The 27674-nt window shown below is 44.6% G+C and overlaps 2 protein-coding genes and 1 non-coding gene across 3 annotated transcripts; 1 reads left to right on the top strand and 2 right to left on the bottom strand.

Annotated features, from left to right (window-relative positions):
- Positions 1–262: 262 nt before the first annotated feature.
- On the bottom strand, positions 263–18564 carry LOC143277580 (high-affinity choline transporter 1-like). Its single transcript, XM_076582459.1, has 10 exons — positions 18468–18564; positions 16403–16633; positions 14090–14197; positions 13513–13668; positions 11982–12130; positions 10080–10214; positions 7915–8068; positions 4897–5010; positions 3506–3612; positions 263–946 (listed from the first exon to the last, which is right to left on the bottom strand). Exons 2-10 carry the CDS (start codon positions 16587–16589, stop codon positions 263–265), a joined length of 1794 nt encoding a protein of 597 aa, XP_076438574.1. The 5' UTR covers positions 16590–16633; positions 18468–18564.
- A 227-nt stretch (positions 18565–18791) lies between these two features.
- Positions 18792–18863, top strand: Trnam-cau (transfer RNA methionine (anticodon CAU)). Its single transcript has one exon. It is a non-coding gene; the product is annotated as a tRNA-Met (tRNA).
- A 3950-nt stretch (positions 18864–22813) lies between these two features.
- On the bottom strand, positions 22814–23456 carry LOC143277579 (dihydropteroate synthase-like). Its single transcript, XM_076582458.1, has 2 exons — positions 23313–23456; positions 22814–23263 (listed from the first exon to the last, which is right to left on the bottom strand). The coding sequence occupies exons 1-2, from the start codon at positions 23454–23456 to the stop codon at positions 22814–22816; spliced, it is 594 nt and encodes a 197-aa protein (XP_076438573.1).
- Between the last annotated feature and the right edge of the window lie 4218 nt (positions 23457–27674).

Below are 27674 nucleotides of genomic sequence, written 5' to 3'. Positions count from 1 at the left end.
CTCTATCGATGAAGAAGAAAAACACAAATTTCAGTTTCTAACAGTAACATTACCTTAATCTATCGATGAAAAAAAAACCACACAAATTTTAGTTTCCGACAGTAACGTCACCTTTCTCTGTCGATGAAGAAAATAAACACAAATTTCTCAATTTCCAACAGTAACATCACCTCTGTCTATCGATGAACAACATAAACACAAATTTCAGTTTCCAACGGTAACATCAGCTTAGGTCTATCGATGAACAAAACACACACAAATCTCAGTTTCTGACAGAAACACCACCGTTCAACAGAGCCGTCTCCTGTTCCGTCACCTCTGGCTCTGTGTCTCCCAGCCCCTCACCAGGAGGTAGGGGGACCACCACACCACCACCGTTCAACAGAGCCGTCTCCTGTTCAGTCCGCACCCTCTCTTCTCCAGGCACCTCGCCTCCCAGTCTGACGCCGCCTACACCACCACCACCACCACCATCCTCGCGGGTCCTGGCTCTGGCCCCCCCCTCCTCCCCCACACACGCGTCACCAGCATCACACCACCCCCTCGGCCACAGGCCCCTGGCGCGCAAAACGCCCACCACCTCCGACACCACGGCGATGGAGACTCCCGAACACAGCATGGCCGTGGTGCGGAAGGGGAACGACTGGCCGAAGTGAGGGTCCCAGGCGGAGTACAGGATGAATGGTGGCAGGCCGATCGTCGGCTCCCCGGCACCGAACCGCATCGTAGCACCCACCACGAAGCCCACCACCGCACCGAAGCCGTCGCCGCGGTGACCGAGGAAGAGGGCGTAGGTCAGCTGGGGGAGGATGATGACGTAGACAATGTCCGCGGCCAGGATGAAGATGCCGTAGATGGCGGAGACGGAGAGGGAGATGGCGGTGGCGATGAAGCCGACGAGGACGATGGACAGTCGCTGGGTGACCATCAGGTGCCGGGTCTCTGCCTGAGGAGGAGGAAGTTTTGTTCAGGGTTTAGAGCGCTGGGTTCTCTCTCCACAATATATAGATATATATGTGTGTGTGTGTGTGTGTGTGTGTGTGTGTGTGTGTGTGTGTGTGTGTGCATGCACTCGAGGCCTGGTTAAACTCGATGGGTTATGCTGCCAGTCAGCAATCTACCTAACAGATGTGGTGTAGTGTACATAACAGATGTGGTGTAGTGTACACAACAGAAATGTGGTGTAGCATTACAGATGTGATGTAGTGTACATAACAGATGTGGTGTGGTGTACACAACAGAAATGTGGTGTAGAATTACAGATGTGATGTAGTGTACATAACAGATGTGGTGTAGTGTACACAACAGAAATGTGGTGTAGCATTACGGATGTGATGTAGTGTACATAACAGATGTGGTGTGGTGTACATAACAGAAATGTGGTGAAGCATTACAGATGTGATGTAGTGTACATAACAGATGTGGTGTGGTGTACATAACAGAAATGTGGTGTAGAATTACAGATGTGATGTAGTGTACATAACAGATGTGGTGTGGTGTACACAACAGAAATGTGGTGTAGAATTACAGATGTGATGTAGTGTACATAACAGAAATGTGGTGTAGTGTACATAACAGAAATGTGGTGTAGCATTGCAGATGTGATGTAGTGTACATAACAGATGTGGTGTGGTGTACACAACAGAAATGTGGTGTAGAATTACAGATGTAATGTAGTGTACATAACAGATGTGGTGTGGTGTACATAACAGAAATGTGGTGTAGAATTACAGATGTGATGTAGTGTACATAACAGATGTGGTGTAGTGTACATAACAGAAATGTGGTGTAGAATTACAGATGTGATGTAGTGTACATAACAGATGTGGTGTAGTGTACATAACAGAAATGTGGTGTAGTGTACATAACAAATGTGGTGTAGTGTACGTAACAGATGTGGTGTAGTGTACACAACAGAAATGTGGTGTAGTGTACATAACAAATGTAGTGTAGTGTACATTACAGATGTGGTGTAGTGTACACAACAGAAATGTGGTGTAGTGTACATAACAAATGTAGTGTAGTGTACATAACAGATGTGGTGTAGTGTACACAACAGAAATGTGGTGTAGTGTACATAACAAATGTAGTGTAGTATACATAACAGCAATGTGGTGTAGTGTACACAATAGAAATGTGGTGTAGTGTACATAACAGAAATGTGGTGTAGTGTACATAACAAATGTAGTGTAGTGTACACAACAGAAATGTGGTGTAGTGTACACAACAGAAATGTGGTGTAGTGTACATAACAAATGTGGTGTTGTGTATACAACAGAAATGTGGTGTAGTGTACACAACAGAAATGTGGTGTAGTGTACATAACAGAAATGTAGTGTAGTGTACACAACAGAAATGTGGTGTTTTGTACACAACAGAAATGTGGTGTAGTGTACCCAACAAATGTGGTGTAGTGTACATAACAGAAATGTGGTGTAGTGTACACAACAGAAATGTGGTGTAGTGTACATAACAGAAATGTAGTGTGGTGTACACAACAGAAATGTGGTGTAGTGTACACAACACAAATGTGGTGTAGTGTACATAACAAATGTGGTGTAGTGTACATAACAGAAATGTAGTGTGGTGTACACAACAGAAATGTGGTGTAGTGTACATAACAAATGTGGTGTAGTGTACACAACAGAAATGTGGTGTAGTGTACATAACAGAAATGTGGTGTGGCGTACACAACAGAAATGTGGTGTAGTGTACATAACAGAAATGTGGTGTGGCGTACACAACAAATGTGGTGTAGTGTACACAACAGAAATGTGGTGTAGTGTACATAACAAATGTGGTGTAGTGTACATGGCTTTGCCCCAACACAGTGACGCCTTCCCGAGAAACTGAAACAACCTGACATTTCAGCTGACCGCCGCAATACAGGTGGGGTTTTTTTTGGTTTTGTTTTTTTGCTTTTTGTTGTTGTTTTTAGCAGGGGGTTGGTGTTTTTTCTTGTTTTTTTGTGTGTGTGTGTGTGTGTGTGTGTGTGTGTTTGTTTGTTGCATCTGAAACCGAAATACTGACTGCCGTTTGACATTTTAGTTACTTCTTCAATAAAGAAGTGAATTTTTTTTTTTAAGGTTTCAAACCTAAATAATGACCATCAGTTGGATATTTTACTTTCCTTCTTAAATACAGAAGCTTTTTTTGTTTGTTTGTTTCAAACCTAAGAAATGATGGTACTCTGACTTTATTTTAATTTTACAGCTTACATATGTGGTTCTTATCTGTTTATGTGTTTGAAACCTGAATATTGACTGCAGTTACACAATTTAGTTTACTGCTTTAAAACAGATGGGGTTTTCTTTCAATCGTCAGAAATGAAGTGAGTTTGACGTTTTAGTCGTTTGACATTTCCTCCCTCCCTCTAACCCCCCCCCCACCCCCACCTAAGATGATGATGATGATGATACGGATACTTGTATAGCACCTATCCTCGGTCGGAGACCAAGTTCTCAGCCCATTCACCACCCCTACCCTGGTTGGCCGACCGACCGACCTTGGGGCGGAAGAGGCGACGGTAGATGTTGTGGGTGAACATGGCGCCAGACCCCAAGATGGCGCTGTCCATGGACGACATCACCGCTGCCGAGATGGCCCCCAGACCTGTGGGAACAAAGAAAACGAAATGACCTGTGAACACCCCCGAAAACGGAGTATGGCTGCCTACATGGCGGGGTAAAAACGGTCATACACGTAAAAGCCCACTCGTGTGCATACGAGTGAACGTGGGAGTTGCAGCCCACGAACGCAGAAGAAGAAGAAGACCTGCGAACATTGCAATGAAACAGGCACTTGTGAATGAATGAATGAATGAATGAATGAATGACAAAAAAAACTAAAGTTTATAAAAACCTTTCTGGTGGTGGATGAATCCTCTTTGTTTAGTGGGATACGACGTTTCGAACCATAGGCCTGTTGTCAAGTGATGAGACGAGGACAGTGTGAATAGGAAAGCCTATGTGAGAAAAGGGTGATGACATCTCACTACTTTCTGTTCTGATGGGCCATGCACACTAAAACACTTGCTGATCACCATTCAGTGCAATACACACACACACACAAATTATCTATCTATCTATCTATCTATATATATACACACATACACATGTATATACACACATATACATACACCCATACACACACACTCACACACACATTTCTTCCCCGAATGAATGAATGATATGGATACTTATATAGCGCCTATCCTCGGTCAGAGACCAAGCTCTAAGCGCTTTATGAACAAGGGGTCATTTGCACAACAGGCTGCCTACCTGGGTAGAGCCTACTGATGGCTGCCACTGGGCGCTCATCATTCGTTTCCTGTGTCATTCAGTCAGGTTTAAGTCATGCACCCATACATACTCAAACATTTTATGTGTATGACCGTTTTGTTTATTGACCCCGCCATGTAGGCAGCCATACTACGTTTTCGAGGGTGTGCATGCTGGGTATGATCTTGTTTCCATAACCCATCGAACACTGACATGTATCACAGGATCTTTAACGTGTGTATTTGATCTTCTGCTTGCCATATACACATGAAGGGTATCCAGGCACAAGCAGGTCTGCACATATATATATATATATATATATATATATATATATATATGTATGTTGACCTTGGAGATTGGAACAACAACACACACACTTACACACAAACACACACACACACAACACCACACATACACAACAAAACACACACACACAACACACACACAACAACAACAACAACAAAACACACACACACACAACACAATTAACAACACACACACACAACACACACCACACAATTAACAACACACACACATAACACACAACACACAAAACACCACACACACAACAAACAAACACACACACACACAACAAAAACACACACACAGCCCATACCCAGTATGGAGACACTGCGAGGAGTGAACTCCTTCAGTACCAGAGGCAGAACCAGACTGGCCTCAGTGCCGTTGGGAGGCAGCGGAGAACGCCCCAGTCCTGTGTCTGTCCAGTCTGGAAAAAAACAGAAAGCCAGTGCATGTGACTTTTTTTGGTTTGTTTTTTCTCCTATATGAAGACAGTGTTGTTGTGTTGTTTTCCTGATTTGCAGTTTAGGTGGTGCACAGTGGCAAATATTGTTGTTTTCACATGTTGGTTTTGTATGTCCGTTTGTATGTATTAAATGTTAAGCTAAAAAAAAAAAAAAAAAAAAAAAAGTCTCTGCAATGCTTTAAAAAAACAAAAAACAAAAACAAAAAAAACAACACACACCAGAAAGGATGGAAAGGAAAGAGAAATGTTTGCTACAACAACAACGAAAAAACAACAACAAAAAACAAAACAAAACAGAAAGGATGGAAAGGAAAAAGAAATCTTTTGCTACAAAACAAAACAAAAAACACACCAAAAAACAAAAAAAAACAAAAACAAAAAAACAGAAAGGCGGGAAAGGAAAGAGAAATCTTTTGCTAAAACAAAAAAGAAAAAAAAGAAAGAAAAAAAAAAGCAAAAACAAAACCCCCAACTCTTTCACCGCCAAGTTTCTGTGTGAAAAACACTCCCCAGTGCCAGATATCTCACAAACGATTCTCTCACTCACAGACTTCAGTTCACGTCAAAACAACACAGTAGGCTTTATGTGAACCGAGTCTCAAAGTCTGTGGCCTTTCATGCCCTGCTCTCACGGTGACCTCAGTTTCGATTCCCCTCCACTTCTGTGCTTGGGGTGAGTCCTGTCAATGTCTTCAGTGTTGGCAGATTCATTGGGGGCTGTTGTTTGAGGGACGTGGTGGCGGTCTCCACTCCAGGAGGGACGCTCACTCAGTCTGGCTCCGCGACTAAGCCATTATTGTCGTTAGTAGGGGGCTTAGTAGGTGGTGTCCTAAGTACGTTGAATCAGAACAGGCACCACTGAACACCACCGAAGTGACTCAGCAGCAGTGCAGGGTCTCCTCTGGTGTGTGGCCTCCTGGCGACCTAACATCGATGGTTCCCTGCGGACTGCCCACGCTGAAACTGTGACGGACGAATCTGGGTGTGGCCGTGTATGGGGGAATGTAAATGAGCAGTGTGGGAGTAATGCCACTGAAACGATGCAGATGATGGGGCAGCAAAAAAAAACAAAAAAAACAACCAAACACAGTAGGCTTGTTCACTTCAAACTCGGTCAGAAGGCAAAGGCTGGTCGTTGTTCTGTTGTGCAGGGAAACCGGCAGCAGCTGTTGAGCTTTGTTACAACGTGAAAAATGGTCTTACCAACATGACCTCGCGACGTCGACAAAAGTCACCTATGGCGGTGCGCTGTCTGGTGGTCAACTTAAGTCACCTACGGTGGTGAAGGAGTTAAAACAACTTCAAATCATCCTGACCTAAAATCTAAATCCGACTGCTCCCACATGGCACTTTTTGTGTGCGTTTGACAATCAAGAGAATTTAGGATCTCTCTTTTTTTTTTCCCCCTTCTCTTGATAACACTTATTTAAACATTACTCTTTTCTTCATTTCTTCTTTGTCAAACTGTGCTGAAACTAAACAAGTGTGTATTTACACACTTTCTGCCTGCCCCCCTCCCACAACCCAAACTCCACTGCTACTATGCCAATAAAGAAACCAAGGCACAGTAACACAGTCTGAACAGAAATTTCTTATCCTTTTCCCATCTCTCTCTCTCTCTACACACACACACACACACACACAAATAATCCCACCACAAACCCAAACCATCCCAAAGCCCACATGAAAGCACTACACCTTCATCACAAACATACATACTGGCTTCAAGGAGGAAGGTGACGGGCGCAATAGCCGAGTGGTTAAAGCGTTGGACTGTCAATCTGAGGGTCCCGGGTTCGAATCACGGTGACGGCGCCTGGTGGGTGAAGGGTGGAGATTTTTACGATCTCCCAGGTCAACATATATGCAGACCTGCTAGTGCCTTAACCCCCTTCGCGTGTATACGCAAGCAGAAGATCAAATACGCACGCTAAAGATCCTGTAATCCATGTCAGCGTTTGGTGGGTTATGGAAACAAGAACATAACCAGCATGCACACCCCCGAAAATGGAGTATGGCTGCCTACATCGTGGGGTAAAAATGGTCATACACGTAAAAGCCCACTCGTGTGCATACGCGTGAACGTGGGAGTTGCAGCCCTCGAACGAAGAAGAAGAAGAAGAAGGAAGGTGGCAGAATGGTCAAGACGCTCATCTGCCGATACAGACAGTCCCTGAGGGTCTGGGTTCGAATCCCGCTCTCGCCCTTTCTCCCAAGTTTGACTGGAGAATCAAACTGAGCGTCTAGTCAGTCGGGTGAGATGATAATCCGAGTTTCCTTGTGTGCAGCACGCACTTGGCGCACTGAAAAAGAACCCATGGCAACGAGAGTGCTGTCCTCTGGTAAAAATTCTGTAGAAGAAATCCACTCTGATAGGTACACAAATATATATATATACATGCACTCAAGGCCTGACTAAGCGCGTTGGGTTATGCTGCTGGTCAGGAATCTACCACACTGTATATGGATTTGTCCGAACGCAATGACAACTCCTTGAGAAATGAAACCAAAACTAAAACTTGCTGGCCTTTTCCTTTCATCTTCATTTTTTGTGAACACTCAGATAATAGGGAGATCCATTCAATGTGGAACGTGGGGTGTATGTGTGTGGGGTGTGGGGGCAACGGGTGGATAGTTGACAAGGAAGCATGAGAGAAAAGTGGAACATAGGGTCAGGGGGATGAGAAGCGTATGCAGACTTCTCTGTGAAACATTTATGTCGGTGATGTTGATGATGATGGTATCTTTTGCTCCAATGCTTCAAATTTACATTTTGTTCGTTTTGAATGATTGAAAGTATGTACTTGTATAATGTAAATGTTCAAAAAGATATAAAAAAAGAAAAGAAAAAAAAAAGAAACTTACTGGCTGACACAGCAATGGCCCCAATCAGCACCGATGGCACAGCGAAGAGCACGGCGCCAAAACCCCCCACCACCGACAGCAACACCGCCTGCGAGGGTTGCTGCACCGACAGCACGCGCTGGAAATACGCCTGCCACGGTATGCTGCCCAGCGACTGAAACACATTGTTACTTTGTTACTTTCTTCTGTCTGCAAGCGCTGCTGCACCGACATTACTCGCTGGAAATATGCCTGCCATGGTATGTTGCCCAGCGACTGAAACACATTGTTACTTTGTTACTTTCTTCTGTCTGCAAGCGCCGCTGCACCGACAGTACTCGCTGGAAATACGCCTGCCACGGTATGTTGCCCAGCGACTGAAACACACACGTTGTCACTTTCTGACAGCACTCACTGGAAATATGCCTGCCACGGTATTCTGCCCAGCAACTGAAACACATTGTTACTTTCTGACAGAACTCACTGGAAATACATTGTCACTTTCTGACAGCACTCGCTGGAAATACACCTGCCACGGTATTCTGCCCAGCGACTGAAACAAACACATTGTTACTTTGTGACAGTACTCACTGGAAATACGCCTGCCATGGTATGCGTTGCCCTGCGACTGAAACACATTGTTACTTTCTGACAGCACTCGCTGGAAATACGCCTGCCACGGTATTCTGCCCAGCAACTGAAACACGTTGTCACTTTCTGACAGCACTCGCTGGAAATACGCCTGCCACGGTATTCTGCCCAGCAACTGAAACACATTGTTACTTTCTGACAGAACTCACTGGAAATACGCCTGCCATGGTATGCGCTGCCCAGCGACTGAAACACATTGTTACTTTCTGACAGTACTCGCTGGAAATACGCCTGCCACGGTATTCTGCCCAGCGACTGAAACACGTTGTCACTTTCTGACAGTACTCGCTGGAAATACGCCTGCCACGGTATGCGCTGCCCAGCGACTGAAACACATTGTTACTTTCTTCTGTCTTTGCTGAATGAGGAGAATGAGGATGCTGCAATGGAAATCCGTTGTGGTTCAGGACTATGTGACGCAGCTATACTCAATACAATGCAATGCAATGCAATACGGTACACTATATCTTTACTGATCCTACTGGAAATTACATGTGCATTCAAAGGATTGTCACTTACATCACACAGTCTCTTAGCCCACAGTCCAGTCTGAGAAACATATGAACATGACAAAGGTTGAACTTAAAAGTGAAAAAAACAAAACAAAAACAAACAAACAAACAAACAACCCCCCCCCCCAAAAAAAAAAAAAAAAAAAAAAAAAAAAAAAAAAAAAAAAAAAAAAAAAAATCAAACATATCGAGCTGATTTAAAACATGAAAGTTCAGCATAATATGTTTCATTTTTTTACTTTCAAGTTCAACCTTTGTCCTGTTCATATGGATGTCGGGCTCAATTCATAATTTCGTATTTTAGAGACTATGATGCGATGCTTTTTTTCTTCAACCTTTGACCCATAATAAATATTGCCTTATGTATGGTTGAAATCTGTTGAAACACTGTCACGAATCAGAATCGTATCAACTTCAACCTCTGAAACTGAAAGGGGAATAATCAAGACAGACGATGTGAAAGTAGACGACACAACGTGTTAAAGACTTACGGTGATGTCAGGACTTCGACACTGTTTCAACATGGCCAAAGTAGCAACATCAACCATCAGTGCTTGACTTCTTGTTAATCCTTTTGATGTGCGCCCTTATAACATGCTGCGCCTTCAGTTTTGTTAAAAGCAGAAATTCTTTAAACATGGAGGATATGCCTTGAAATCCAAAGCGCCTAGTACGTCAGTAAAATACAAGATACAAAACACAACTCAAACTGTCTATAAAACATGGTAAAGGATTGTAATGATAGGGGCTGTTGGCCCCGAGTCATTGAAGTCGTTCAGCATTCTAAACATGGTAAAGTGCCAATTCAACTGTGTGCAGAAACATGAAACGTTTACACACATTTAAAATCAATATGCATAACAAGAAACATCAGACTGAAGTGAGGTATATTCCAGTGCCAACCAGGCCTGAGAGATACAGACACGTGCAGTGTCAAACAAATGACAACTGAGAGAGAAAGGTCAGGTCAGTGGGGAGGGGTGTGGGGGTGGGGGGGGGGAACAAACAAACAACGCAACTGACCATGGCGAGAAGAAGGTCAACCCAGGTATACATGCTCTCGTTCCACTGCAATGTTCCAACCCAGCGGGCAGGGTCCCCTCCAATGCTGACAACGTTAGCATTCTCGTTGGTCATGACGAAAGGTAAACTCACACCCTGCAAACAGCAAGGAAAAAAAAAAGTCCAAATGTTACATCGAAGGTTTTTCCGTCTAGTTTCAGTTTCATTTCTCAAGGACGTGCCACTGCGTTCCGACAAATCCTTATACGCTACAAAAGGGTTGTTCCTGGCAAAATTCTGTAGAAAAATCCACTTCGATAGGAGGAACAAATAAAAACTGCACGCAGGAAAAAATACCAAAAAAATGAGTGGTGCTGTAGTGTAGCGACGCGCTCTCCCTGGAGAGAGAGCAGCCCAGATTTCACACAGAGAAATCTGTTGGGATAAAAAGAAATACAAATACAAAATACAAATACAAATGCAGGGACACCTCCTTGAGAGAGTTTCATTAGTTTCAGTTTCTCAAGGAGGCGTCACAGTGCGTTTGGACAAATCCACGTACGCTACACCACATCTGTAAGGCAGATGCCTGACCAGCAGCATACCCCAATGCGTTAGTCAGGCCTGGAGTGCACGCATATATATATTTTTGCACCCATCAGAGTGGATTTCCTTTCCAAAATTTTGACAAGAGGACAACACTTTTGTTGCCATGGGTTCTTTATCAGTGCGCCAAGTGCGTGCTGCACACAGGACCTCAGTGTATCATCTCATCCGAATGACAAGACAAACCTGGAAGAAAGAGTGAAAGAAGGAACTGAACCCAGATTGACGGGCGCAATAGCCGAGTGGTTAAAGCGATGGACTGTCAATCTGAGGGTCCCGGGTTCGAATCACGGTGACGGCGCCTGGTGGGTAAAGGGTGGAGATTTTTACGATCTCCCAGGTCAACATATGTGCAGACCTGCTAGTGCCTGAACCCCCTTCATGTGTATATGCAAGCAGAAGATCAAATACGCACGTTAAAGATCCTGTAATCCATGTCAGCGTTCGGTGGGTAATGGGAACAAGAACATATCCAGCATGCACACCCCTGAAAACGGAGTATGGCTGCCTACATGGCGGGGTAAAAACAGTCATACATGTAAAAGCCCACTCGTGTGCATACGAGTGAACGTAGAAGAAGAAGAAGAAGAAGAACCCAGATCCTCACAGACACAGTGCTGGTACATAAGTGTCTTCACCACTCTGCCACTTTCCCCCTACACCTTCAGTCTAACAGTGCTTCTGAAGTACTTCCAGTTAACTTCCGTGCGCTGCTGTGATTTGGTTGGGAAACAATAACAGGTTATGGCTGGAATCATGATCACTGGAATAAAACCGTTTTAAGTTATGAGATGTGAGTTCCCCAACACACGCACACACTACCACATCCACTCCCAAACCCCCACCCACAGTCTCCCACCCCCAGACACACACTCCCAAACACACACCCCCAGACACACACTCCCAAACACACACCCCCAGACACACACTCCCAAACACACACACCCAAACACTCCCAAATCCACACCCACAATCACACACTCAGAAATACACACACATTCTCCCACCCCCCACTGCTTTCAAATTCAGAGAAATGGCTACTTCATGAAAACGCTGTTTGTTTTCTTTTGTTTGTTCGTTTTTTCTTTTATTATTCTACCCACTGGACTGTAATGCAGGCATATTTTTGTTTGACTCTGTTTATTGATGCTCACAGTGTCGTGATGTATTGTTTGTAAAATAATGTTCACATTCCCCTTCATAAGGGGCCAAGGCCTATACACGAATAAACCATCTTGAATATCTCCCCCTCTGCCCCCTCCTAAAACCACACCCAACCACCCCCAACACACACACAGTACCACTCCCCAGACTGACCAGACCACCAGCGATCAGGAGAAGCTGCAGGACGTCAGTGTAGGCCACAGCCACCATGCTGCCCACCAGTGTGTACGTCACCGTCACCGCCGACGACAGCAAGATGGACGCCTGGATCGGTATGCCGGCGATGGTGCTCAGACTGCTGCCTGTGGTAGCGATGATGATGATGATGATGATGATTATAATAATATCAATGACATCAATAATAACAATGATAACAACAACAATGCTCAGTCTCAAGAAAGACGTGATGCCGACGACAGGGTGCCTGCGATGGTGCTCAGACTGCTGCCTGTGGTAGCGATGATGATGATGATGATGATGATTATAATAATATCAATGACATCAATAATAATAATGATAATAACAATAATGCTCAGTCTCAAGAAAGACGTGACGCCGACCGCAGCATGCCTGCGATGGGGCTCAGACTGCTGCCTGTGGTAGCGATGATGATGATGATGATGATGATTATAATAATATCAATGACATCAATAATAATAATGATAATAACAATAATACTCGGTCTCAAGAAAGACGTGACGCCCACGACAGCATGCCTGCGATGGGGCTCAGACTGCTGCCTGTGGTAATGATGATGATGACAATGATAATAATAATGTTGTTAATAATGATAACAACAATAATAATAACAACAACAACACTCGGTATCAAGGAAGATGTGACACCAACAACAGCAAAACAGATACCCTGGACTGGGTATACCTGTGATGGTGCTCAGGCTACTGCCTGTGGTAACGATGATGATGATGATGATGATGAGGCTGGACACCCTGTACAGTAAAGCACCCGAGTCTGAGACTCTCTGTCTGTGTCTCTGTCTCTCTCCGTGACTGCAGTAAGGCTAAACGTTGGAGGCTGATGACGGAGATGGTAGAGTGTTGTCAAAGATGGCGTATGTGTGCTTGTTATTGGGCACATGCATCTATAATCGATTAACTCACTTTGTTCTAAAATAGCTTATTGACTTCTTCTTCTTTCTTCTTCTGCGTTCACTCGTATGCACACGAGTGGGCTTTTACGTGTATGACCGTTTTTACCCCGCCATGTAGGCAGCCATACTCCGTTTTCGGGGGTGTGCATGCTGGGTATGTTCTTGTTTCCATAACCCACCGAACGCTGACATAGATTACAGGATCTTTAACGTGCGTATTTGATCTTCTGCTTGTATATACACACGAAGGGGGTTCAGGCACTAGCAGGTCTGCACATATGTTGACCTGGGAGATCGTAAAAATCTCCACCCTTTACCCACCAGACGCCGTCACCGTGATTCGAACCCGGGACCCTCAGATTGACAGTCCAACGCTTTAACCACTCGGCTATTGCGCCCGTCGCTTACTGACAATAATTGTTTTATTGACTGTTTCGTTTGTTTTCTTCGATTCAATGCACTACACTGCAACTGCGAATTGCATCCCCTTGACATAAGGGCTGTAGACAGGCCAATGTCAACAAATAATGTCTGAAGCATCTGAAGTGTCTGAAGCATCTCTCTGTGACTGACCTAAGGCAGAAAGTATGGCGGCGGTCCAAAGCACGTCCCCGAACAGGGAAGCCAGGTAGACCAGGACGGTGGGAACTCGACCAAACGCTTTCTGTATAGGGTCCAGCATGGTCACGTACCTCCTCTCTCGCATCGGGCGGGCGAATATAATGCCTCCTGAAAATGGAAATCATGGAGAGATGGCTTGACTGACAGACAGACTGACTGACTGATATGGATACTTATATAGAGCCTATCCTCGGTCAGAGACCAAGTGCTGTGTACAAACATGGAGTCATTTGCGTGATACGCTGCCTACCTGGGTAAAGCTGACCCTAACCCTAACCTAACCCTACCCCCCCCCCACACACACACACTAATTTCACTTCTCCCCGTCCACCACACACACACACTAATTTCACTCCGCCCCCCCCCCCCCCCCCCCAAAAAAAACCCCTCTCCGTTCACAACACACACACTAATTTCACTGCCACCCCTGTCCACACACATACACTAATTTCACTGCCCCCCCTGTCCACACACACACACTAATTTCACTGCCCCCCCTGTCCACACACACACACACTATTAGTATTACCCATGTTGAGTCCCAGGAAGATCCCTAATGGAGCCAAAGTCCACACCAGTCCATTGGTGGCCACTGACTCCGCTGTTCCATTGATGTAACCTCCTCCCACTGTCGTGGCTGCAGAACACACACACACACACACACACACAGAGGCACATGCACAAACAGGCACACACACACACAGAGGCACACTCATACAGAGGCACACACAGAGGCACACACACACAGAGGCAAACACACACACACAGACACATACAGACACACACACAAACACACATACAGAGATACACACACAAACACACACACACATTCACGCACACACACTCGATCAGTATTGCTGAATGCCATCAACACACTGCATAACATCGTGGCACAGAGAGAAAGATTCTGACAAGAACAAGAACTGAAACATGAACACCACCAAAAGGCAAAGTGACACAGAATCAGTCGCTGAGCAGGAAATCTTTATGCACTGCATTGTACTGCTTTGCATTATGTACTGCATTGCATTGTTTTGTATTACCGATTATCACAACACATTTCCCTGTCTGAAATTCAGACCGCTCTCCCCATGGAAGACCATGTCACCAGAGTATAGCGCCACCCTATTCTTATTCATCATCTTTTTTTCTTTTAAAAAAAAAAAAAAATCCGTCTGCAAGTGCATTTGCTTTACAATCAAAGTGGATTTTTCAAAAGAGTTTTTTTCAAGGGCAACCCTTTTTGTTGCCCTGGATTCTTTTACACATGTCCGCTAAGTACACGCTGCACACTGGACTTCAGCTAATCGTCTCACCCCAGCGCCTGAACAACACCCAGACCAGCAAACCTCCTCAGAAAAAATAATCTGGAGTGTTGCCCTATTGGTACTGCATCCGCCTAGGAAGCGAGAGAATCTGAGCGCACTGGTTTGAATCGAACAGTCGCCAGTATCTCCTCCCCCTCCACTAGACCTTGAGTGGTGGTGTGGATTCTAGTCCTTCGGATGAGACAAAAAACTGAGGTCCTGTGTGCAGCATGTACTTAGCGCACGTAAAAGAACCCACAGCAACAAAAGGGTTGTCCCTGGCAAAACTCTGTAGAAGAAATCCACTCCAATAGGAAAGCAAATAAAACTGCAGACAGAAAAGAAAAGGGGTGGGGGGTGGGGGTGGGGGTGGGCGCTCTCAGTGTAGCGACTTGCTCTCCCTGGGGAGAGCAGCCCCAATTTCACACAGAGAAATCTGTTGTGACAAAAAGAGCAAGACAATACAATACTATACAATACAACACAGTGTAAAATATATCTGCAGGATTACTCAGTCTGAGAGCTTCTTCTTCTTCGTCGTCGTCCGTGGGCTGCAATTTCCACGTTCACTCGTGTGAACACGAGTGGGCTTTTACGTGTATGACCGTTTTTACCCCGCCTTGTAGGCAGCCATACTCCGTTTTCGGGGATGCACTGAGAGCTGAATGTGCTGACAGGAAGACTGGGTCCAGAGTTTTCTTTCTGTCGCTTTCTTTCTAGGTGGAGGAAGGTGGCGAAATGGTTAAGATACTTGTCTGCCAATATAGAGTCCACGAGGGTTTGGGTTCGAATGCCGCTCCTGGCATTTCTCCCAAGTTTGACTGGAAAATCGAACAGAGCGTCTAGTTGTTCGAATGCGACGAAAAATTGAGGTCTCGTATGCAGCGTGCACTTAACTCACTGTATAATACCACATTCTCAAGGCCTGACTAAGCGTGTTGGGTTACGCTGCTGGTCAGGCATCTGCTTGGCAGATGTGGTGTAGCGTACATGGATTTGTCTGAACGCAGTGATGCCTCCTTGAGCTACTGAAACTGAAACTGAAACATACTAGCTAGAGAGTAGAAAAATATATATTAAGCTGTATGTCTATTTTAGAATTTTACTGTTATCTATTATAATTTATATATATATATATATATATATATATATATATATATGGAGAGAGAGAGAGAGAGAGAGAGAGAGAGAGACAGACAGACAGACAGACAGACAGACAGACAGACAGAAAGATTATATATACTTCTTTTTTCAATGGAATGTTTGTCTTTGTGGTTTATACTGACAGGAATGTGCAGTACAACTGTTATGATATGACAACTGCAATTCATCTTTCATTTTTGTTTAAAAGGAACTGGGATGCAATAAACTAAAACAATTTATCTTTTCCTTTTCATTTCCCCCTTTCAAAGTCAGCTGGAATTCACACACACAAACCCCCCCCCCCCACACACACACACACACACATACACATCACACACCACTCACACAAAAAAATGTTTGCACATATATATATGTGAGCAGTCGACCCTCACCCATCATGGTAAAGACACTGACAACACCCTTCAGGCTCCGACCGGCCACCAAGGTCGTTTCCATCGTGTTGTCATTGGCATGGCGTTTCCTGAAGTACCATGAGGCTACCAGCCCCGTCACCAGCACCAGCAGGTAAAACAGCCCCAGCGTCAATATCCCTTCCACACTCACGGAGTCGGCTGACATGGCTTTCACACGTTAGAGATTCCCTGGTTGTGAGAAAATGTTTCCTGCACACAAGATGTATACAGAAACACATTGTAGAGGTCACAGAGCACAATGACGGGCGCAATAGCCGAGTGGTTAAAGCGTTGGACGTTCAATCTGAGGGTCCCAGGTTCGAATCTTGGTAACGGCGCCTGGTGGGTAAAGGGTGGAGATTTTTACGATCTCCCAGGTCAACATATGTGCAAACCTGCTAGTGCCTGAACCGCCTTCATGTGTGTATATGCAAGCAGAAGATCAAATACGCACGTTAAAGATCCTGTAATCCATGTCAGCGTTCGGTGGGTTATGGAAACAAGAACATACCCAGCATGCACGCCCCCGAAAGCGGAGTATGGCTGCCTACATGGCGGGGTAAAAACGGTCATACATGTAAAAAGCCCACTCGTGTACATACGAGTGAACGTGGGAGTTGCAGCCCACAAACGCAGAAGAAGAAGAAGAAGAAGAAGAAGAGCAAAACAGATGTCCATTCAGACTGATTAACTCATTCGACCCGACGCCTGCCTGAGAGGCGTGTGCCACTGATTTCTGTTCTCCGCCTGAGCCCGCCTGACAGGCGGGTGAAGAAACCTGCCGTTTACTTAAACCGGTTTCTCAGCTCATTATCATGCATGAAACTGCTAGGTAAGGGAAGTAACTCCAACTTAACTTCCTTCCTCACTGGCACATGAAGTTTCGCTCCAAAAATCGAATGATCAGTGGGTGTTTTTTTGTGTTTTTTTATCCAGTTTTCCGCATCGATATGGTAAAACGTCAAAGGCTTACTGCGCATTTTAGAGCTCAATGAAATCATGATGGTCTCTTGCAGCGAATCCAACCCAGACAATGACTAACTATCTTAGAATTCTTTCGATAATTCATGGGAAAGTAAAGAAGATGATATCAGCAACCAGTGTGGACAAAGTGACCGACATTTCAATCAAGAAGATAGCCCTCAACCTTCAACATCGACAGAAGCTGACATTTTTCTATTTCTGTTTTTGATTTAAAGTTACACGTATACTATTACATCATTTGTCTTGAGACTTCAGCAATTTGTGTCACAATTACATTTTGGTCATAATGTGAAGTTCGGTAGCTGTTGGTTGAGCAGCTGCTTTAAATTTGTGCCTGAAGTGAAGCACCCCTTCCTGTTGATGCAGTCAGGCCAAAACATGCTGGGCTGGGAAGGCTGAATAGGCAGAAGACCTTGAAGGGCTGAAAGGGTTAAGAGAGAGGGTGAGATTTATAAATAAATTTTTTTAAAAATTATTTTAAAAAAAACAACCCCTGCTTGACAGCATTTATGTTGTGACAAAATCGTGAAATGCGGATTGGTGTGGATGGCAATGATACTGTCAAAGAATCAGCAAATCACTGCCAAATCAGTGAAACAGGCAGCCCTTTGCTAGATTTATGTAAGAACATTCAAGCCTTTTTTTTTTCTTTTACTATTTCCTCAGTTTGGCTGCTAATTCTGTGAGTTTTTGTGTGTGTGTTTTTTTCAGTGTGTGTGTTTTTTTCAGTGTGTGTGTGTGTGTGTGTGTGTTCTCAAGAGGTTCTTTTACTGTTCATACCACACACACACGCACACACACACTATAGCCTGTTTGGTAAGTGTTTCTTATATCGAACGCACAGCTCTAGTTTCAAAATTGTTTATGTATCGTCAATGTCATGGCACTTTTCTTTTTCTTTTCTTTTCAATAGTTGAATGAAACGTGTGAAACTGATGACGAAATAACGAAAATGTTAATCAATCAAACACTGACACTCCTCCACCCGCTCGTGCATACACAGAATCACACACAGAAGACATACAAACATGATGAAAGAAACAAACCCAACTTCACTTACCTCACTGACGTACAGAGCGAAAGCTTGCCATTTATTTGTCACCAGTCGATTGACCTCTCCTCACGTGGACAGAGCAGACGCCATGTTTACATCGCCGTTTTTAGTTTTGTACCATTTAGGCATTTGAACGTTTCGGAAAATATGGGGAAAATCTGCCTAAAGTTAAGATTGGTTGACCACACTTATAATAATCGTGGAAGAATAACTGAGAAATAAACTGAATTTTCTGTTATTCCTATATTTGGTGAAATAGGGACAGAAAAAGAAAGGAATCTAAGTCAATGCATAAGAACATATTAATAAAATTGCACGCCTATTTGTATCAGCAGAGTGGCGCAGTGGAAGCGTGCTGGGCCCATAACCCAGAGGTCCGTGGATCGAAACCACGCTCTGCTAACTTTTTATTTTATTTTATTTTTTAAACGGATTGTTTTCTATTTCACTTCTATTGCAATCTTTTGCAATATAACATATTAGCGTATGTGAATATTTCTGAGTTTAAACTGTATTGCTCATACTTTTAAAAATACTCAAGTTGTTTCTCAGTGTTACTGTGTTTCTAACTCATATGCATGCATATCAGTTAAAGGTTTTTTTTGTTGTTGTTGCTTGATCATCGTTATTTTGACTACATTAAATTTCATGTCTTTTACTCTCTCTCTCTCTCCGGGGTCTCTCTCTTGAATTCTCTCCTCTCCTAGTCTCCTGAGCTTGTCAGTCAGTAGAGTTGTAATCAATGCTAAATCACGAGGCCTGGATGGGGCCGGAGAAGAAGAAAAGAAAAAAAAGCATTGCCTTGCTCGCTCTACTACACTCAGAAAATAAAATTTATTCTATTCAATGCAAGCCAGTTCTTCCAGAACCTTACATGCACACACCCCTCACCCCCTCCGGGCACTACCCCACCCCCACCCCGCAACCTCCCTCCAGCTGTGGCCACTGTCAACAAAGGGGACACTACTATCATGATGACAAGAGAGGCAAGGCCTTCAAGACTCACTTGTGATAAATTAAGTCCCCTAGCATTAATTACAGAGTAATTTCCCTTTTTTACTATCTGCACCAAAACGTTTGCAAAATAAATAAAATTCCATGCTTAGCAAAAGAAGTTCCTGTTTGAACAAAAAATGATAATAATGACTCCTCTTGTTGTTGTGTCAGAATAAGAGGTCAAAGTGCCAAGTTTAGAGAGTACAAAAAATATAAATATAACAGTAAATGCAGTTTGCATATAATTAGGCTTCTTTTTTTGTGTGCCCATCCTAGAGGTGCAATATTGTTTTAAACAAGATGACTGGAAAGAACTGAATTTTTCATATTTTTATGCCAAATTTTGTGTCAACTGACAAAGTATTTGCAGAGAAAATGTCAATGTTAAAGTTTACCACGGACACACAGACACACAGACACACACACAGAGAGAGAGAGAGAGAGAGAGAGAGAGAGAGAGAGACAACCGAACACCGGGTTAAAACACAGACTCACTTTGTTTACACAAGTGAGTCAAAAATGATGATCAGTCGGTGACGGCCCGTGGTGATGTCTGCCGTGACGGAGGGTCTGGGTTCGAACTGAATCCGGCTCTCGCCCTTCCAGTCTACCAAATTTGACTGGAAAATCAAACTGAACACCTAGTCATTCGAATGAAACGATAAACCGCCTGGGGTTCCGTCGTGTGCACTGCGGCACGTGACGGACGCACTTGGCGCACTGATTAAGAACCCATGGCAGCAAAAATGTTGTCCTCTGGTTAAAATTCTGTCGACAAAATCCACTCTGATAGGTACACAAACAAGCATGCACTCAAGGCCTGAATGACGAAGCGCGTCAAGTTATTCTGCTGTTTGGCATCTTACTATAGGCAGTCACTTTGTGGTGTACCGGATATGGATTTCAGTGTCCGCTGGAACGCAGTGACACGTCAGTACCTCGATCCCTGAAAAACTGAAACTGATGATGACTGAACATTTTTGGATTTTTATATTGCACCTATTCTCGGTCTGAAACCAACTTCTATCTATATGCACTTTACAGATAAATTTTACACAACAGGCTGCCTGCCTGGGTAGAGCTGACAGCTGTCTGTAGGCGCTCTACATTTTGTGTGTGTGTGTGTGTGTGCCGCCGTGTGTTTGTGTGCGCGCCGTGTGTGTGTGTGTGTGTGTGTGTGTGTGTGTGTGTGTGCCGTGTGTGTGTGTGTGTGTGTGTGTGTGTGTGTGACATTGTGTGTATGTGTGTGTGTGTCACGTTGTGTGTGTGTGTCACGTTGTGTGTGTGCCGTGTGTGTGTGTCGGTGTGTGTGTGTGTGTGTGTGTGCCGGTGTGTGTGTGTGTACCGGTGTGTGTGTGTGTGTGTGTGCGCGCGCGCGCCGTGTGTGTGTGTGTGTGTGTGTGTGTGTGTGTGTGTGTGTCGCGGTGTGTGTGTCGCGGTGTGTGTGCCGTGTGTGTGTGTGTGTGTGTGTGTGTGTGTGCCGCCGTGTGTTTGTGTGCGCGCCGTGTGTGTGTGTGTGTGTGTCAGTGTGTGTGCTTAGAGTTGACTTCATCAAGATTTTGCGCCTTATAATTATTATTATCATTATTATATCTTTTATTTTTTTATGTATTTATCTATTATTTATTTATTCTTTTTTTTTCTCAAGGCCTGACTGAGCGCGTTGGTGGTTACACTGCTGGTCAGGCATCTGCTTGGCACTGAGATGTGGTGTAGCATATATGCGGATTTGACCGAACGCAGTGACGCCTCCTTCCGTTGAGCTACTGATACTGCCGGATACTGATGCTCTACATTCGGCGTTTCCTGTGCCGTCATGTTTTTGTCAAGTTTCGGTTACGCAAACACACTCACACAGACATCACGTGGGAAAGTTTTACGTGTATGACTGTTACAGTTTGTTTATAGTCGGTAGCCCCTTCATGTAGGCAGCCATAGTACGTTTTCGGAGAGGTGCATGCTTGATATGATGTTCTTGTGTTTCCATAACCCACCGGCCGGCCGCCGGAACACTGACATGGATTACAGCTAGGATCTTTATTGACGTGTGTATCTGATCTTCTGCATGTGTATACACACGGAAGGGGTTCAGTTCACAGGCGCAAGCAGGTCTCAGTACTCTTTGTCAACAACTGAAGGCGGCGACGGGGATCGTACTCAAGAATATTTTGGTCAGCTGTTTAGCTTGTACTGGGGGACGGGGTTCATTAACAGTCACTCAGTACGGCCAGTCCTCTCTTCTCCTCCACACAGACCCCTCGGATGTCCAGTGGGTGTCTGAATGACCCAACCTTTAGCTTCCGTCGTCAGAATTGTGGTATTCTTTGTCAACATTCACCTCTTCAGTGTAAGAGCCCTCCGCTTGCAATATTTTGATGGTGGTAATTGGGGTGAAACGCTGTTAACATCGTCTCTTTCGCCGTTCGTATGGAGAGAGTTAAATTTGTTTTTGAAGATGGTTGCCTGCAATCATGAAGCCTTTCTGTGTTGTATGATAGGGACGCTTCCATTATATTTGCACATGTTACAATGTGTCACGAAAAAGTCTAATATTCTCGCGTCGAAAATCCCGTTTCCGTTTTATTTCCTTTCGTCTCTCTCTCCCTCCCTGTTTGCCTCCCCCTCTCTCCGTCTCTGTACACGTGTGTGTGTGTGTGTGTGTGTGTGTGTGTGTGTGTGTGTGTGTGTGTGTGTGTGTGTGTGTGTGTGTGTGTGTGTGTGTGTGCACGTGCGCACATGACTCATCAGCCTACAACTGGTAGAGCAGACAACGGTACACACGACAGAACTCTGTAAACCTCGTCAGTTCATTTGATAACAGTCTGCATATTGATCAATGTAAACATAGCACGCCACTGAAGTACGTATATTTCCAGGCTACATGTGTACTCAGTCACCCGAGAAAATAAATCACACAAACAAGCATATGATGATAACATTGCAACTAAAACACGATGGCGCTATAAGTTTTGCCTATCCCAACACACACACACACACACACACACACCGGCACACACACACACACACACACAAACCAACTTTCCATCAGAACACCTAAAAACGACAACAACTAAACAGAAAAGAAAAACTGAACTAAAACCACCATACTTCATTACCAAAAAACATCAATCATAGATTGATATAGATGCACATATCTACAGTATCACTTCAACACACACACACACTCAACCCGAACCTGACGACTGCTGTGACCAACATTTCCGTCACTCTGACGACATCCGCCATCTCTTTGACGTCATGAACTCTGACGACATGAGCCCCAGTGAAGAGACATCAGGCCACAGTGGCCGCCGTGCCCCACACGCGATCCTTCCAGGGCCTCCCCGATCATCCTCTTACGGGACGTTCCCAGCACTACGGGCCTGCCAAGGGAGCTCAGCCTTCCCAGGTCTCTGGAGGGTGTAGTTGTCGGCCGTGTCCTTCCCGAAACCAATCCCTGGATCGATAGCGATCCGTCGGAGATCGATCCCCTCCTCCTCAGCCTTGGCCAGGCGGTGGGCGAAGTAGTCCATGACGGTCTGAACGACGTCCTGGCAGCACGCCTGGGTCTCCATGGTCTGCGGAGTGCCTCGGATGTGCATGAGAACTAAGGAGGCCTCGTCGTGCTCAGCCACGGTCTTCGCCATGGCTGGGTCGAAGCCCAGCCCGCTCATGTCGTTGACGATCTGAGCGCCCGCTTCCAGAGCCGCCGCGGCCACCCGGGCTTTGCTGGTGTCCACGGAGATGAGGGCGTCGGTCCTGGCGGCCAGGCGTTTGATGACGGGGATGACATGGTGCGGCTCTTCCTCGGGGGACACGGGGTCGGTCCCTGGGGCGTGTGGATTCTCCTCCCACGTCGATGATGTCCGCGTCCTCTTGCGCCATGCGGAGGCCGTGAGCGACGGCGGTGTCCGTCTGGTAGAACTCACCGCCGTCAGAAAAGGAGTCCGGGGTGACGTTGAGGATGCCCATGATGACGCGTCGTTTGTCGAACGTCATCTCCCGATCGCCAATCAACCACCTGGGTGTCGTCACTAACCTGTTTCAGTTTCGGTAGCTCAAGGAGGCGTCACTGCGTTCGGACAAATCCATATACGCTACACCACATCTGCCAAGCAGATGCCTGACCAGCAGCGTAACCCAACGCGCTTTGTCAGACCTTGTGACCTAACCTGGGGGTGGCTAACTAAATACGCTGCCATGGAGATTGGAGTATAGGAGCGTGAAAACTACGTCTACGCACCAACTCGCTTTCGAACGTAATGTTAAACTGTTTGTTTGTTGTTGTTGTTGTTGCTGTTCAGTATTGATTTCTTCAGTAGCTCGTGTGCTTCAGCCTACTGAGTTTAAAACAGCTGATATCAGTCACAGCGAGCACACTGATAAGCTGAAGCTGTTTTTGTTGTTGTTGCTGCTGTTGCTGTTTTCTGGCCAGTGCTTCAGCCTAGTGTAGTTTTAAAACAGCTGATATCACTTAGTGAAACGCGGCACACCAATTAATGTGCTGATTATAATAAACAAAAACATTTTTTTGCCAACAAAATGACCATGATTTGAAAGACACTCTTCAAAACAAAAAACAATACAAAAAACAACAACAACAATTGCTCAGCACACAGTCTAATCGACTCCAGTCAGCACAGAAGCAAAATCAGTCATGAAGACACAAAACAAAGGCAAATATTTCCTGTGTTCTTCTTCTTTTATTTGACAATGGCCAATAGTTGTCAGGGTCGTCACTTGAGCTCGTATTTAAGTGTTTCGATATTCTTGACAGCCGAGAGTTATGATCACCTTTCAAATATTTTCGAAGCAAATAGTTATATCATCAGCAGTCATTATGAAGAGACTGTCACTGCTTTTTAAAGATACGAACAGTCAATGACAATAAGATAATTGACAAGTCAAGCCGGCGTAGAGGGAAGTAATTCAAAACCGGAAATCTCAACCCGGTGACTTCACTTGATTCTCATTAATCCTCGTCTCCAACAATATGAGTTCTTTCCTCCACACCAATTGTTTCACTTCAGGAAATAAACACTAAGTTGACTTAACAAGAATGGGTTTGTCTCTACATTCTAAAAATAAAACCAGGCAGAAATACGTCAAAACTGTTTTCAGTTTCAGATGCTTGTTACAATTGTTAATAAACAATTACAAGGAAGTCAATTTAGTGTAACATCCAGCTTGCAGAAGCAACCAAAAAAGCGCGGAGCATGCGTAAACTATGCGTCTGGGATTTTTGTGGTCTGAGAATACTGCATTTATGACTTGTCATTAGTTGACAACGTATCCAGCAGAGGCGCATGTTGATGTTCATATTAGGTTATTTCTATTTTCGTCAGAACATTTTTTTCGCTTTCTCCGGGCTCTTTCCCCCCCCCCTCTCTCTCTCTCTCTCTCTTTGAGAATGAATTATTCACATGCACGCAGGCACACGAACACGCGGCTCACACAGTGACACGCACGCACGCACACACACACATTCATATACTAGTACACATTCACTGATACACGCACGCGCGCACACACACATATTCATATCAGTAGACATTCACACACACACGGCACTGGCATACTCAGTGGCACACACACACACATACAGACTCAGAGAGAGAGAGAGAGAGTGAAACGAAACGAATTTTTATTTCACGGGGGCAGAAAAAAAAGACAAAGCAATGACAAAACACACACACACACTTACACATGAAAAGAAAGCGCATAAATGAAAGCATGTACTATAATATAACCTAAGTACGACACATATTATCATTGAAAAGATCAAATCATTATAAAATGAAATGATTATTAGAAAAAAAAAAGAGAGAAGAAAATGATAACAGCGAGAAGGAGAGACAGAGTGACAGACACCGATAGTTGGAACACTATAGGAAGTGAATTCATACGGCAAATGTCATATTATATATATCTATAATATAAACGAGAAAGAGAGAAGGTAACATTCATTTTCTAAGGTTTCACATCATAATTATAAAAATGAAAAGCCGCCATATAGCATATATCAAAAGCTTGTGAATACATCCTAAATACTTAGTACGGAGTGTAACTTGAGTCAGTGGTACATGGAATAGTGATTCCTTTTTCTACTTCTTCGTTTGTGGGCTGCAACTCCCACTCTCACTCGTTTGCCGAAAACGGAGTGCGGCTGCCTACATGGCGGGGGTAAAAACGGTCATACACGTCAAAAACCCACTCATGTTCATACGAGTGAATGTGGGAGTTGTTGCAGCCCACGAACGAAGAAGAAGAAGATTTTACGTGTATGACCGTTTTTATCCCGCTATGTAGGCAGACATACTCCGTTTTCCCGCGAACTGGAAGGGGGGATACATGGGAATAGTGGTAAACTGACATCAGTCTAAGTCAGTCTACTGAATGCCAGTGAAGTCTTGAGAGGAGGGAGACGGAGAGAGAGAGACAACAGACAGAGACAGAGATCGAGAGACAGATACACAAAGAATCGCCTTTGACGCTTCAGCTTTGATGTTGTTCTGTCATTGTGTGTGCATTCAGTCCTTGTGACTGGGGGCTAGGGGGGCTGGGGGGAGGAGGGAGGGGGGGGGATACAAATACATTTTCAAGAGATGTAAGATCAAACAAACAAAACAAACAAATAAACAAACAAACAAACAAGATGTCAATTGATATTCTCAACAAATGAGGGAAACAAATGAAAATTGCAGGCAGGGAAAAATACACAAGAAGAAGAAGGGGGAAAAAAATATAAAAAGGCCGGGGTGGCGCTGTGAGAGAAATCTGTTGTGACAAAAAGAGTAATACAAATACAAATACGCACAATCAACGCACTAAATACAGAAAATTCGACTAACATGAAACACTGAGCTAATCAGAGCATCTGTCAGCTCGAGCTCGACCATCCATAACTAGTGAATGTGTGTGTGTGTGTGTGTGTGTGTGTGTGTGTGTGTGTGTGTAGTCACATTTTGGTGTGTGTATGTAACATAGATATAATGTTTTATGTTAACAAAAGCGTTTTTGTAAAGCACCTAGAGCAGATTTCTGGATAGTGTGCTATATAAGTATCCATTATTATTATTATTATTATGAATGAACATTCTTTCATACACATTCACACATTCATGCGTACAGAGACACAAAGAGAGATACACGCTTAGATAGAGAGAGAGATAGAGAATTAAAAAAAAAAAAAAAAAAAAAAGTCTAGAGGAGGATGGCGTCAGTGGCATTCTGACGTGACGACCACAGTCGACACATCAGCCAAAAGGCCAATGAGCGAAGTATCCACTTGACTAAGCCTACCCCACCGAGGCACTGGGTCCGACAAGACATTTATAGCATGTACAGTACAGCTCTGCTTGGTTCTGGCTCAATGCTGTCCCCCCCCCTCCCTCCCTCCCCTCGCTCTCTCTCTCTTTCTCACTTGGCACAGGCGCTTGAAATTGTTGTTTAACATTGCACAGCGACTCTTAAAAAAGAAAAAAAGGGGGAAAAAAAAAGAAAAAGAAAAAAAAAGAAATTTGAACAGCGGTTGTGTTGTGGTTGTGTTGTAGTTGTGATGTTCTGTATGTTGTGTTCTTATGTTGTGCTGCATTGTGTTGTGTTGTGCTGTGCTGTCACGGTGCTGTGCTGTGCTGTGCTGTGCTGTGCTGTGCTGTCACGGTGCTGTGTTGTGCTGTGCTGTACTGTGATGTGTTGTCTTACATTGCATGGCCCAGTGGCATTGTTGTGCAGTGTAGTGCAGTGTAGTGTAGTGTAGTGTAGTGTAGTGTAGTGTAGTGTAGTGTAGTGTAGTGGAGTGCAGTGTAGTGTAGTGCAGTGTAGTGTAGTGTAGTGCAGTGCCGTGCCGTGCCGTGCCGTGCCGTGCCGTGCCGTGCCGTGCAGTGTAGTGTAGTGTAGTGTAGTACCATGCCGTCCAGTGTAGTGTAGTGTAGTGTAGTGCAGTGTAGTGCAGTGTAGTGTAGTGCAGTGTAGTGCAGTGGAGTGGAGTGGAGTGGAGTGTAGTGCAGTGGAGTGGAGTGGAGTGGAGTGTAGTGCAGTGCAGTGTAGTGTAGTGTAGTGTTAGTGTACTGAGTGTAGTGTAGTGTAGTACCATGCCGTGCAGTGTAGTGTAGTGTAGTGTAGTGTAGTGTAGTGTACTGAGTGTAGTGTAGTGTAGTGTAGTGTGTGTAGTGTAGTGTAGTGTGGTGTAGTGCAGTGTAGTGTAGTGTACTGAGT

The sequence above is a fragment of the Babylonia areolata genome, chromosome 34, assembly GCF_041734735.1.
Source record: "Babylonia areolata isolate BAREFJ2019XMU chromosome 34, ASM4173473v1, whole genome shotgun sequence".
NCBI lineage: Eukaryota > Metazoa > Mollusca > Gastropoda > Neogastropoda > Buccinidae > Babylonia > Babylonia areolata.
Note: the sequence above shows the minus strand (reverse complement) of the source record. Positions and strands in the feature narration are given on the sequence as shown.

Bases quoted from the DNA above. Each gene is read 5' to 3' on its own strand.
- LOC143277580 (XM_076582459.1), bottom strand. From the start codon at position 16,589: ATGTCAGCCGACTCCGTGAGTGTGGAAGGGATATTGACGCTGGGGCTG. The intron at 13,669-14,089 runs GTAATACTAATA...TTCCATTTTCAG, and splicing joins CTTCCTGGGACTCAACATGG to GAGGCATTATATTCGCCCGC. The intron at 3,613-4,896 runs GTATGGGCTGTG...TTGTTCCCACAG, and splicing joins TCGCAGTGTCTCCATACTGG to GTCTGGGGGCCATCTCGGCA.
- LOC143277579 (XM_076582458.1), bottom strand. From the start codon at position 23,456: ATGACGTTCGACAAACGACGCGTCATCATGGGCATCCTCAACGTCACC. The intron at 23,264-23,312 runs GTGGGAGGAGAA...GTGTCCCCCGAG, and splicing joins AGGACGCGGACATCATCGAC to GAAGAGCCGCACCATGTCAT.